The sequence below is a fragment of the Pygocentrus nattereri genome, chromosome 5 (genome assembly GCF_015220715.1).
Source record: "Pygocentrus nattereri isolate fPygNat1 chromosome 5, fPygNat1.pri, whole genome shotgun sequence".
NCBI lineage: Eukaryota > Metazoa > Chordata > Actinopteri > Characiformes > Serrasalmidae > Pygocentrus > Pygocentrus nattereri.
In genome coordinates, this window is record NC_051215.1 from 36,919,451 (window position 1) to 36,933,737 (window position 14,287).

At 41.6% G+C, this 14,287-nt stretch overlaps 1 protein-coding gene across 1 annotated transcript; it reads right to left on the reverse strand.

Moving 5' to 3' along the window:
• Positions 1–4,813: 4,813 nt before the first annotated feature.
• slc25a28 (solute carrier family 25 member 28) lies at positions 4,814–13,960 on the reverse strand. The gene is made up of 4 exons (XM_017724322.2): positions 13,439–13,960; positions 9,323–9,551; positions 7,297–7,353; positions 4,814–6,619 (listed from the first exon to the last, which is right to left on the reverse strand). Exons 1-4 carry the CDS (start codon positions 13,775–13,777, stop codon positions 6,081–6,083), a joined length of 1,164 nt encoding a protein of 387 aa, XP_017579811.1. The 5' UTR covers positions 13,778–13,960; the 3' UTR covers positions 4,814–6,080.
• Positions 13,961–14,287: the final 327 nt, after the last annotated feature.

Here is a 14,287-nt window from a genome sequence, read left to right on the forward strand (position 1 = left end):
GAACAGAGAGGTGTATTTAGGAGAGGAGATAAGCTAGGAGAGGTGTCAGCTGCTGGGAATGAAAACAAACGGAGGTGTGTGTGTCAGAGCAGATCCGCACTGGAGCCTTGGGTAAACACCAGGCCTTCCTTCCAGCCTGCAGGCCTGCCTGTCAAAAACAACGGCCGCCTCCTCTGATTTTTCCACACCGTCACAAGATGCCATTACTAAAAAACAAATTATAATTTTAAAAATTTCAATATCGTTTTTGCTACTAAGTGCAACAATGTTAAAAGTAAGAAATAAAAAATAAGTTTTTGATATCCAGCATTTCCCATAATTCTACTAAACATGATAGTTATCCTTTCTGTAAAATAAGGCTTCTGTGGATCGCCTGCAATTTCTGATTGTACTGGTTCAGACCCATAATGCACTAGGCTGCTTAGAAAGGCTCCAGTCCACCAAGCTCAGCTGGCTCTTTGCTACAGCAATAGGGATGAGAGGATTCCCCAACTAGACTAAATAGTTTAGATTAGCAAAGGCTGTGTGCATTTACTAAGAGAGCAAGAGTGGCTCACCATAGCCCCCTACCTCAAAGTTCACAGTCAAGTGGTCTCCATGTCACAACTGGGGACATTAGGGGGTCAGAGATCAGCACAGGAACAAATGCAAGCATTAGCAGCACGGCATCAGAGTGGAGAGTCCATCTCTAAAGACCTTTGGAGCAGAGGAATGGAGCTAAGCTCTAGGTGAACATGTGAGCTGAGGACTTCCGTTCTTAAACTCACCAGAAATGTCAGTAGGGTATTGTGATCATTACTAGAGGTGTAACAATACGTTGTGATACAATACATTGCAATGCAAAAACGTACATTGAGGACATGCCCGATGTCTTCTAGAAATTATGGCATCTAATGCAATTGCATTGTTCAAACACCAAAAAACACTTGCCTCAAAATAGTATGTGTTATGACAAAGATACAATCACAGATAAAGTACCAATATCCAATATCCAATCATGGATCATATATAATGAATTTATTTATTTACATATATATATATATATATATATATATATATATATATATATATATATATATATGAATTTATATTCATATATTATATATAAAGAACTGTTATAGAGAACACAGTGAAAAAACTTTCATACACAAGTTTATTTAGATTTGTTAATCACTCAACACCTCCAAAGTTCAGCCTTTCTGGGTTTTTTCTGCTTCTCACCATCTAAAAAATCTCAATCACACTCAATGATGTTGAGGTCTGGCCTCTGGAGTGGTCAGTTCATTGTTCTGAGAACACCAGCAGCTTCGTTTGATTTTGCTTTTCCAGCAACAGGCATATTGATAGCTACACAGTTGTCTTCTCACAATGGAAGGATGGACAGAAACACCTTAATTTTTTTTTCTACATGTAGAAGAGTGAAGCTTCATTGGAGATTTTATCTCTGAAAGATGAAGGCTTTAAGTACTGTTTATTTCTTGGTTACAGTTTTGATTGAATAATGGTTGGTGTAGTGTAGTGGGTAACACCACTACCTTCGCCTACCTATGTAAAAAATTGAAAGTCGCTGCGGCTAAGAGCGTCTGCCAAATGCCATAAATACTAGGTCTTTTTCTCTTTTGATGTTTTAATAAATCATCAAATAAAAAACTCCAGGTTTGGGAAATCCATTCTTATGCAAGTGGATTACCATGTATCCAATCTCCTCAGGAGTATCTACAGTAAAACGATCTTGATTGGAAATTAAACATAAGGTGTTCTATGACTTTTGTACAGTACTGTATAAAACAAGGCATTGCGGGAATTTCATGTCTGTTATACCTTGTCATGTAATACCTTATGTGGTGCACTATATATTCACTGCGGTCTGTCCTAAAGTTCACATTTGCAGTTTTGTGTACTAGTGTAATGTTCCTGAGCTTTCTGCCATGTCCAAGTACATCTCATTTCTCAAATGCAAAAACATCACACTAAATGCATAATGTCAAAACCTTATTGGAATAAATATGTATCTCACAGTGTAACTTGTTAATGACATTCTAACATGCTGTTTCAAAAATATCAGGGAAGAACATTAACATTCTTACAATGTTAGTAGCTGCCTGTCCCTCAAAGATATCCGCACACTCTCAGTCTCAGATTGCTTGCCTTCTTTTCTAAATATGGGAAAATGTCACATCAGAGTGGGGAAATCCACCAATTTGCCAAATTCCTTGAGTAATTTAACCATCAAGATTGAATTCTAAAAAGTTTGAGGTGTGGTGCACTTCAGAAAACTATAACGACTCAGAAATTGTTACAGTGGTGGTGATTGGAACCAGTGGTAACAATGAAATCAAATCACTAAAAACTTTTCTGGGGACTATTTGCCATTAATGGTTTTAAAAAAAGATGTATCTGGCCAAGACCTTATAGAATAAGTACCATAAAGCATTGTCTTAGAGTTCAGTCGTCTGGTTCCTTTCTCCACCACTATGAACAATTCAAAACCAGAACAGCACATTTCATATTAAATCACTCTGCATTACTTTATTTACATCTTAACAACTGAATTATGCATACATTTTAAAAAATCAGTTGAACTCTTTTATGCAAAACCAAAAACCACAACTGTGGAACTTTTATGACATTATGTTTTCATACACCACTAGAAAAACTAGTGCCCAAAATAGCACATTATATAGTGAACAGGGCATAGTTTTGGACATAGCTTGTGTTTTGAACCGGAGGCCAAAGAAAGCAGCTGTCAATTCAGGTCAGTATGTCAGTTGTAAGCTACAGTAGTACATTCGGCCCTGGTGGGGCCTATCTGGCAGATTCAGCCTAGGTGACAATCGACTCTCACCTCTAAGTCTTCAAATCTTAAAATATTTGGATATGTCAAACGTTCTCATAATCAAGATCGGTCTACATTTATATTCACTGAATGACAGTGATAGGGAACCAAACAAGCAGGCTCACTGAGAAACTCATCCTCTTAAACAATAAGGGCTCTTTCTTAAAGTGCTAAGAAAAAGCAAACAGTAGGCCATCTGTCAGCAGCTCAGTGATTAAAGCAACACGCACATACAAACACACACTTACACTTTCCATCCCTCTTATGGAACTTCACCAAATCTCTATATGAGTCAGTTGATCAAACATCAACACAGACATAACTTCTGGAGAAAAACCAACATCGCCTAATTCTCCACTAATATCTTACTTTCCCCTCACTGGCTCCTCATAAAGCCCTGCAAGAGGCCAGACACTCTAACTCAGGAACTATAAACACCTCCACATAATCCTGTGCAGCCTCTTGTGAGGAAGCTCATCAGCGTGCATTGTGGGCAAGCTCGTGCTGGCCACCCGTGCCACGGATGGGAGGTCGGAGATAAACGAACAGCGGGGCGGGGCAAAACACACAGTCACACACTCAGACACACAAAGACTCCTCATTAACACTCCCTGTTTGAACAGGTGTCTGGCTGACATGCGTGCGTGCGTGAGTGTGTGTGTGTGTGTGTGTGTGTGTGTGTGTGTGTGTGTGTGTGTGTGTGTGTGTGTGAGAAAGTTGGACGGGTGGCAAAAAAAAATCATCTTGTGCCTAGAGGAGAGTTTGAAAAGACACTAGCTGCAAAGCCTGCTAGACATTTAATCCTGGATGACCACATTGTCTGCTCTGTGTTTACACTGTTCATGGAAAAAGTGGCTACTATATTCAAACACTACTATACAGATGTGATTTAGAGTTGAAAAGCAAGGGTTATGCAGTGTTAATTCACAATAGAAAACAAGAGTGAAAAGAAAGGAAGAACAAACGTAACATCTACTCAGTGAGGAGTCCTCTGAGTCCCCTGAGCTGATCTTCTCATTTGTTTAGAGGAACCTCAGGTGACAGGCAAAAAACACACTGCAGAGCTTGCGTTGGACCTTATGTGTCTAATGTAGCATTAAAGGATCTGAAGGGTAAAGCTTCGTCCTGATTTCCATGTTAAAATAGTATTCAAATCATCTAAGTGTTTGGAAATGAGCGTCTGGAAACCAACACCTTGTCATTCTGCCTACTCAGGTTATGGCTTGTTTCTCAGACCTAAGAAAAGCCTAACAACTGAATGAAAAAGTGAAGCAAAATCTCCAGACAAATGCTCTATGGACCAAAACTACTCCAGGTTGATGTTTGTTATACAGAGGCACTGTTATACTCTTTACTTTTACTTGATTTCTTCATCACTGACGAGGACAACCACCTTGTAAAATATCACTTCAGTGTAAGAGAAGTCCATAATCCCCTCTGTCAGCATGTTTCTTCTCCCACCTGGGCAAATCAGCAGGCCCCCCCCCCAGACATGGCAGTCAAGTTCACGTTCGTCTATGTTGAGCCTCGGGCTCAAGGGAGCAACCACTCCTCATCTGTCGTCTCCTTTCTCTCCCAACTTTAACCTTCACCTTCTGTGGGTGACTCCCCAAAGGATTGAGGAAGCAGGTAACACGAAAGCACCAATCTGCACACACACCCTTGCCTCCAGTTAGGACATATATGGTCAAAGGCCATGCGTGCACCTGTGATTTAGACCAAACATTGGACATACCACCAACAGAGCTCCCTTTCAACTAACAACTCAGAGCTGTTGCTGCCACAGTTTGAACTACACATACCAGGAACATGAGAGGAGCAGCAGCAAGCACTGCAGGGGAAATGAAACCATAAAGTACTTCAATCCACTAATTACATATTTGTTTCAGATAGTTAGAAACTGCTGAAAAGTGCTGGGGTTATATATAAAATCAGTAAGAGATTTTTAGGAACAAAAAAAAAGCCAGAACAACTCCAGCGGATGCAGGCAGTAGTGACCCCACTGCTATTTTATTTGAAGCTGAGAAATATGGGTACAAGGTAGATAGATGCGAGTAGGACTGATTCCATAAATTACCAACATTCAGGTGCAGTCAAGCCATGCAACAGAGAGGCCATTTTGACGTACAGTACTTGAGCCAAGAACCAACTCTGATATTTGACAGAGCCTATTAAATACCTCTTCCCATTGACATCCTGACTCCAGTAACGGTACATCAGCTGCAATTACATCTTTTGAATGGCCACCAGTGAGAACAGTGCAAAGAGGAAAAGTTTGAGAAATAATATTTAGAAGAATAACCCAATTGCTAAAAATTGTAATTGGTTTGAATGTGGCTTACTCGCATATGGTGTAGTAATGAAGATCAGAAAGGAAAGGGGTTTCTTTTAGCTGCTTTTGTCCTCATCTTTGAACTCTATAGTGCCTAGGGGATTTCAGTGCTGATGACCGCTATCTGTGGATCCTGAAATTCTGACCAAGCAGCCTTTGGATCAAATATAGTGATTTAATTCCTCTGCAGTAAAGAAAACATTTCCAACGAATTCTACAAAAATATATATCTAACGTATATCCTTTCTATCTTTGATCGTTCATTCAAGGCTTGCTTTCAAAAATGCTTTAATTTTGGTTAAAACCTCAGCTTCAGTTATAATGAATCCTCAAAGATATATACGGTAATAGAAGAAAACATCTTTTCTATGTGTGGTTTAGTGTAGCTTTTGAAAACACTAAGCTGTGAAGGCTAAATTTTCCAGCTTAGGAGTTCTATACTACAGCCTGAATTGAAAAGACCTCCTGCTCATTAGCATCTTTCTACTCAAAGAAGAGGCTTCTGATGCCCTCTGGTGGCACCAGAAGTAATCACATTTGGGTTGCTTGATGTGCAAGTGCAATACGCCTTCCAGACAACCCTGTTCTTGACTAGACTGCAGCATAGTGCATCATGTGTCTTTTTTCTGAATCAGACGAGGAGCCCTAAGTTGTATTAAATTGCTCTTATAGGAGGTAAACAGAAACAAGTGAGAGGATTCTCTATGTGCGTATCATTTCATCTTTTGTCCAGCCGGTCAGTCCCTCTGCAGCGTGACTCTGGTTGACAGAACAGTGAGCTGGAGAATGTAGAAGGGAGTGAGAGAGCACAAGAGAGAGGGAGACAGACAGAGAGTGAGTGAGTGAGTGAGTGAGGCAAGGCCAGGGCAGCTGCTGAGAGAGAGAAGGCTCAGTGGACTAGCGTGAGAGCGGCTACTTCTCTCCATCCTTCTGGCTCCTCCGCCGTTCATGCTGGTGCTTGGTGATGACATACTTGAAGAACTCGTAGACAGACCAGCTGATAGCAGTGGAGGGCATCTGGTAGATGACCCGCGCTTGCACTCCTTTGAAATAAGCTGGCAGGCCGCCCAGCCTGTACACTGTCCTGAAGGCATGGGCCAAGCCTGAGATGTGTCCTCCGCTCTGGCTGACCGAGTGCAGGGTCAGAGACTCCTGGGTGTTCAGCAGTGTCTTGCAAACGTCCAGTGGAGTGGTGGCAGCAGCAGCGATGGCGCCGGCAAGGGCTCCGGACACCATGTGCGAGGAGGGGTTGTAGTGTCTGTGGGGGTTCAGCAGCTCCTGCAGATATTCATATGTGATGAAGTGCAGTGCTTGAAATGGCACGTTCATGGTGAGCTGCGTGGTGTAGCTGCGATAGAATGCCCCTGCACCCTCCCGCTGCCAAACACAGCGTACACAGTCCAACACGCCACGGTAGGGCGAGTTATACATCTGCATCCTCTGCTTCACCACTGGAGGGTGCAAGACACACGAGCACGCCAAGGGCCATAGCCAGCAAAATGGAAATATGGGGAAAGAGAAAAAGGGGAGGGCCATTAAGGAAGTGATAGAAACATCCAGTCAAAACATAGAGGTCACAGCTGAAATACAGTAAGGCCATCAAAGGAGAAATGTTTGGACTCATTAGGGACAGTGTGGCATGTTCCATCCGGACCTGACCAGATCAAATAAAACGCCTTTTCAGCACAAAAGTCCAGGCAGTCTATGGGGAACTGAAGAGCCAAAGCTGCACACATGATTCAAGGCAGCCAAGCAGGTGTCTACAGTGGCCCTCAGTCTGCCACCTGCACATGTAAGCCTGGATTGAAGCAATGCCAAAACACTATCTTAGCAACAAATGATTGAGCCTGCTGCCAGCCTCAGGTCACTTCGAGGCTTTGTAAACGGGAGCAGTATCTAAGCATAGTGCAGCTGTTAGTTACAGCAAGGTCAATCTTCTCCCACAGGACTGTCTTTTATAAGTCTATGCCTTAGACAGCTCTTTGGTGCCACCTATTGGTGTGGAGTGCAGACTAATCTCACCTTGAAATCAAATTAGACAAATGTTCTAGAAACCAACTGTACTGCAAATGTTCATCACATGGTTAATCTGAGTGTTTGAGAATTTAGAGCAGTGAGTTATGTGTACCTTCAGCTGGGTTCATTACAGCATCGTGAAGCAGAGTGGCCACGCATCCTGCAGCTCCTGCAAAAATAAATACTTAATAGTGAGTACCAAGAAATAGCTGGCAAACAGCGCAAAGACACAATACACAACCACATTAAGACTCCCTCAGATGGATGTGGACCAAGGCCCTTAAGCGTAATAAACTTTGACCAAACAAGTCCCTGGTGACTACTGACAAAGCCAGCCACCAATAGCTTCAGCTGATCATGAGAGAGATTAAGGATTTGCTGAGTGTGTTGTATGGAATGCGAATGGAGCATTGGACAGAAAGAAACTTTTGTTCTCGTTCATTCTCATTTAGTCACCGGGTGACCACAACAGAGGCTTCCCAGAAAGTTGCTTCATTTTCCCTGTTAAATGACGCAAGCAACACGGCTTTATTCTAAATCACTTGAAAAGTAAACTTTGAGTAACATTCTCCAAGTCAAAATATACCGAGAATGTATAAATCTACAAGAGGTTTTAACAAAGAAATAGGGCAATAAGCAGGGACAAAAGGAAACAGGAGGAAGAAGCACTGAATGAGGTTCTCTTTGAAATTATCAATGACCTTCCCCTAGGACACTGCAAGAAAACTAGCCGAAGAGCATTCCAGTGGCTACTTACCGCTCTCCGCCTTACCTAAGTAGAAAGAGAGAGAAAAGAGAATAGGCAAAGCAACACCAACCATCAGTTCCACTGTGTTAACCAGATTATGCAGCTCCCAGAGTTTAAATGTGCCACTTGTTGTTTTTTTGTTTTTTTTTTTAATTTTATATATATATATATATATATATATATATATATATATATATATATATATATATATATATATATATATATATAAATATAAATGACTGTCGCTGTGGACAGACATCAATTACAAGCTTAATGCGATACACTACCATATGCATGCATACACACACAGACACACCAGACCATTTAGACATATTGCCCAACTCCACTATGCCCATATTCTAAATCATTGTGGTTAAAGAGCATAAGTTAGAAAACTAATCTGGTGAAAGTTTCTCCAAAAGCACTATAGACCCAAAGCTGTGAGCAGATAGCTGACCAACTAATCCTCTAAATATGTTTAAATTTAAAACAAACACTGATGCAGCCTTGATCCTCTTCAAAGCCAAAAGTGGATTTGCTGAACAAAAACTAAGCATGAAGTCAGTGAAACTGTTCAAACATGACTGTTTGTCATAGGTCTGACACAAACAAACCTGGAGCATCATGTGGGTTAGGGAAGGTTTCTTGAATTCATGCATATGTGAAATCAGCCTGATCATAATGATGATACTGGATAAAGAGTGGCTTCTTTCAAAGTGAAGGTTTAGATCATGGAAATGACCACAGGGGAAAGAGTGACACTTGACAGCAATGACACTAATGATAAGTGTATTTTTAACTAAATTAAATATTTTCTCTTTGGAATTTGTTGAAATTTGGAACTGAAAGCACTGTAGAAATGTAACTGCACCATTCGCAAAAAAAGAGAAAGAATCAATAGCTTGTGCAGCATTTGACTGTAAATATGGATAACAGATCTTCATTTTTGTGAACAAAAAGACAGTCTAAACCTTTTAAATAAAAGGAACCATGGTGGATTTTCTCACCTTTACAGACAGTGTCACGATTTAGGACAGCGGCACTCTGGGTTATTCTAGGCTTTGGCCCCATCAGCAGAATTCTATTTCTATTGAATCACACTAAAGAGGTCAGCTGAGCCACTAGCCATGCTGCTGCTCACAGAGCTGGCATTCAGCCTGACCACCAATCCACACTCAAATCCACACTCCAATCAGCCTTTAGCTATTAACTACTCAGGAATCCAGAGCAGAGCTGCCGCACCATTTTACTGCCATTGGCATGGAGACTTCCTGAAATACATATTTATTCATGGTTATGTCAAACTATGCTGTTTATCCTGGTTATGTCAAACCACCAAGCTAGGGTTCTATGGCTTTTGGTCCAAGGTGGGTGTGGGGGTGAGGTGTACCATTCGCCAAGTGACTGTTGGCTCCTGGGTGGATGACATCACTGAGGGTCTTTTTTAGCTTCTCGTAGCAGGCAAAGTAGAGTGCGTGAGCTGGCCCTGCCCCGAGAGCCGTAGCATTCAGGCCTCTGATAGGCCTCCAGATACCCTCAGTTCTCACGATGCGCCAAAGAGCGTCCATCACATTGCGGTAGCGGGCAGCTGGTTCGGGTTGCAAGCTCTGCATGCGGGTCTGCAAGACAACAAAAAAATATAATTATCAAAATAAGATGTGAAAAGAACAAAGAAAATAAGTAGCACTATTGGTAATATACAGTTGGACTGCACTTATACTGAAAAACAGAGAGGTGCTACAATCTTGATTACTTGAGTAAACAGAGGACATCTACATTAAGCTTTAAAATGCACCAATAAAACAATTTGTTCAAGACAGAACATGATCAAATCATAATACAACCCATATTTTTAAAGAATGGGACCACAGACTTCAGACAAATCATGCGTAAACCTTAAATCTTACTACACATGAACTTATAAACTACACGCAGGATGTGTTGCACAGATAACAGACATTGTCCAAAAATCTAAAATCCTTGTTTTTAATGAAGGTGCGCACAACAAAACCTCTGCCTCCAACGTTCAGCAACTTTGAGCCCTGTTCAGTGTCTCTGCACCACTTAGTATTTTGCTGTTAGTGCAGAAACTGAAGACAGCTATGCTTCGTCCAAAAAGCAGTGTTGCACGGTGCTGCTCATCCACAGTGTGGTAGCATTGAGATACACTGCTGTTGCTTCCTAAATGTTTACTAGTCATTGAAGAATCTTCTTCAACCAAACTGCATCACTCAGTGAAATTACACCAGATACACGCATCAATTTTAAATACTGACTACTGTTAGTTTAAACTTATATTTTAAAAGATTGGATTTAAGCTCTTTGACTGACAAAGTGCTTTTCTGTAATGCTTACAGAGCAGGCCAGTTTACAATGACTGCAAAAACATTTCACATAAATAATACATAGTGTTTTTATGCTAACAAGTATATAGCAGTATAAAGCATTGTGTCTTACTGTTAATATAGCTTTATGTTACATCATGTTGCTGGTCAAGGCATACCTTTCAGGCCCTAGGTTACTGTGAACAGATGTCTACCCTGTAAGGACACAACCTCACTCTTTATGGCCTAAAGCCTAGGCATGATGCAACAGAATTCACTGTAATGACTAAGTTTTTGAGGGAAGTTCCACAAGTCAGATACATGAGGAAATCAAAACTAAAACAAGAAAGACTTACCTGATTTTACCAGAATCTTTAGAAAGAAAGAAAAAGAATCTGCAAAAGTGTATCTGCAAATATGCCACTTTCATACTAAAATCTCAGTTTTTCGTCTAACCAATATTCCTCAACTCAGGATCACATTTCCAGGCTCTCCCAGTACAAAAACCCCTGATTTAGCTAATGAACAGCTTAAAAATTTCCTTATGATATCAGTCAAGTGTTGTAAGAGATGGGAAACCACAAAACTGTGCAAAGCAGTCAGACTTCCAGGACTGCAGATACAAAACATTACCTCAAACCACAGAACCCAACAGATTAATGAAAATAAGGGAGTTATAAAACCACAAAGATCTCCAGCAAAGCTGAAGCACACAACATGCTTTCTGAAATTAGTGACAGATATTGTAAATCCACTTAACAGTTCTTCCTATTTGTTCAGCATGAATACGTGCATACCTACAGTTCCCAGTAGGATAACATGTAAAAATAACAACGAAATGGGTGTTAAAGTGAGTGCCTGGAGAACGCAGAGCACAGAATGATAACCTTTGACTGGACTACAAACAGAACACCCTTCCACATATGTTTGTCTTGTCCTCTCTCTGTAACGGTGGTGTCCCAACCACCGCTGATTATCCGAGATTTGCCGAGCACAGAGATCAAGTCTTCCAAAAACGGACATACCAGGCAATGCTGCTTCTCTTCTTCAAGGCTGATAAAGAATGAACCCACATGCTGAAATTAATCAGCCCCCGTCATTTCAATGAATGACGTACACACAGTGATAGGAACATAATTTAAACCAGTAACATGTTCTGATATCCTATGTCATATAAATGTCAGTTTACAAAAGTGTTTTTTTTTATTTTACAGAAAATAGTACTTCTTTATATGCAGTTTCAAAGAGGTACATTATTGTAGCCGAGATTATAAAGCTAAAAGCACTTATAACTTGTATTTGGAGAGTGGGGGGAAAAAAAACAAAAAAAAACACCACACTGATGAAGACTTGATGTGACATGGTTAGCACTTGAGCTGCTGGAATTTGACAAAATTGATGTATGCATGTTTATTATTATTAAGACCAAGGGATGCCTTGATTTATAAGCATACTCCTAGAACCTTCATCAGGTACTTTCATCTTATTAAAAAGGACATGATGTGCATTGTTATATTTGCATTTATATCTAGGTATATAATATAATTAGTGTTATCAGAGCTTTTATTGCCTATTTCAGCTAGGGTTGGTTATGCCACCTGACTTTGACTAATTTTAAACTAAACAGGCATCTACTTACATAGAAACCTTTGTCCTTAAACTTGAGTTTCTACTTACATTTTCTTTCAAATAAATTTAAAAAATATATAGTATAATTACACACCGAACCATTCTAACCATGCCTCAAAAATGATATTTTTTCCAAACTTCATGAAATGCTTACTGGCCTTGGCATTGCAGAGAGAGAGAGAGAGAGAGAAACAAATGATCTTTTTAAATAAGTAATTGTATCACAAATCTACACAGAAAAGTCTAATGAGGACTTTTCAGAGCTACACCTTGTCAACAATGTGAGATCCACAGCTGTGAATGACATGAAATAAAAAGTGCTTGGTCCTGAAGGAACTCTTCAAGTCATTCTGACAAGACCAGCTGAACTGCTCCTCTCAGTTGGCCTCTTCTGCCCCTCAGAAATAAGCTCAGTCCTCCACTTTTTATAGACAGGTAGTAACAGATCTCAACTGGAATAGAACAATACGTCATTCTGCATACGTAAAGGACTTTGTGAAATGTTAGTGTTCAGTAACACCATTTCACAATTTGACTGACTGTCACGATGGAAAGCACGACTTAAGTTATTGACGACACAACCATGAGCTTCACATTGCATCAGTGTGTGATTTCCACAGCGTTTGTGATGTAGGCCTGCATGTGAGTTAAGCACAGTTTCTCTGTCAATCAGTGATTCTTTGACTATCTAACGGAAAAGAATGAATATTCAGTGCTGTGATAATCCGCACACTTGATGATCCCGCCTGCAGAACGGGCGCATGTGATTAGCTGCAGCACAGCCTGGTGGGTTGGGTCTCTCACGTGTGACCTTGCGTGTTAGCCCGTATGGCGCGTAGCGTGTTGCTAACGCGGCCATCAAAGTAAAACTGGCAATTAAAGTAGCAGTAATAATATTTTCAATAGGCCGTAGTAACGCTGTATAACTGCCTACACGAGTGCACGAGGCTCTCTATAAAGTTGTTAGCCAACAGCGAGGAGGCTAGCACCACAGAGGGAAGGCGGAGGGATGCGTAATTAATGCGTCTCTGCAAGTTCAACGTACGAGGTTAATCAGATCAGCTACAGTGAGCAAATATGATCACCCGAGGCAACAAACGAAGCTTACCCAAAAGAAGGGGCGAATAAGTCAGTGAGAAGCACAACACTGGGTGCGCGTAAACTTCAGCTATAACGTTACTGTAGTTTAGGATAACAACAGAATTTTGTTCGGGTGTTGTGACGATTACCAGGCACAACTAAACTTTATTTTCAAGTAAATAGCAAGAATAGCAGGTGATAAGCGATAAATATTAAACAGTAACGTTAAGTACCAACTCGAGAACAGTTTTGACTAGTAAAGCTAGCTTGTTAGCCAGCTAGCTCACAGGCCAGATTCGACCTTGTCAGCTGAAAACTTGCGAACCCAAAGTGGAGGAGTCTGCACTTTCAGCTTGCTGGCCTACCTGTTGGAGACAGCTTGCTAGGTAAGCTAAGACACTGCCTGTCTGCTGAACCTGGCCGTGAAAAACGGTGAAATGGTTCGAACGATCAATGCTAATTTGTTAGCCTACCTTCACACAGTCGATGGGGTACATGAGGCAGTGCTCCATGATGCCAGCCACGGCCCCGGCTAACATGTACGTACTGGTCGAAGCGCCCTGTGGCAGTTCTTCATAGTCCGGCTCGGCTATCTCTGACACTTCTAGGGGACCGTAGAGCTGCACTGTGGTGACCTCAGCCTCTCCTCCAATTCGCGGTGAAAGAGTACCAACGATACCCTCCGAAACACCCCAGAACCTGCTGCCGAGCCACCGGATCTCTGCTCCCGCGGAAGCGCCGGCCACAGCGGCCTCTCCACCCGGCGTCTCCGCGCTCATCCGCCGCCTGCGCACAAAACCATCCGCTTCCATTAGCAACCAGACACACAGTCCTCTGGTCAGCGGAGCGTTTACTGGGGTATTTCTAACAGCATCCGAGGCCTTCCATTAGCTACCGCCCAGATGTTTACACCACACACACGCTCTGTCCGTCCCGGGTGGCGTGGGGAAGCGCGCAGAGAGGGATGACAGGACGTCCAGGCCGCGGGAAGAAAGAGAACACGCCCAGCAGGCTCCGGCTCTCCGATTCGACACGCGAGCTGTCAATCAAAACGCCATGGACTGTTTTATAACGCCAGACATGAAACGCGTCCTGCGCCACGCACAGGCAAAACGAATGTGCAGACTGGGACTACTCCGGAAATGAAAACTAAGGGAAAGGAGGCATTAGTTTAATTGAGTTTCATTGCAAGTAGTGTACATGAAAGATCAATAGAAATAGTGAAGGAAGCCTGTCGGAGAAGCACATGGTCCAGTTATAGTACAACAGTCTTAGGCCCATAAAACAGCTTTTGTGCTTTTTGAAAGAGAAAACTTTGTAAT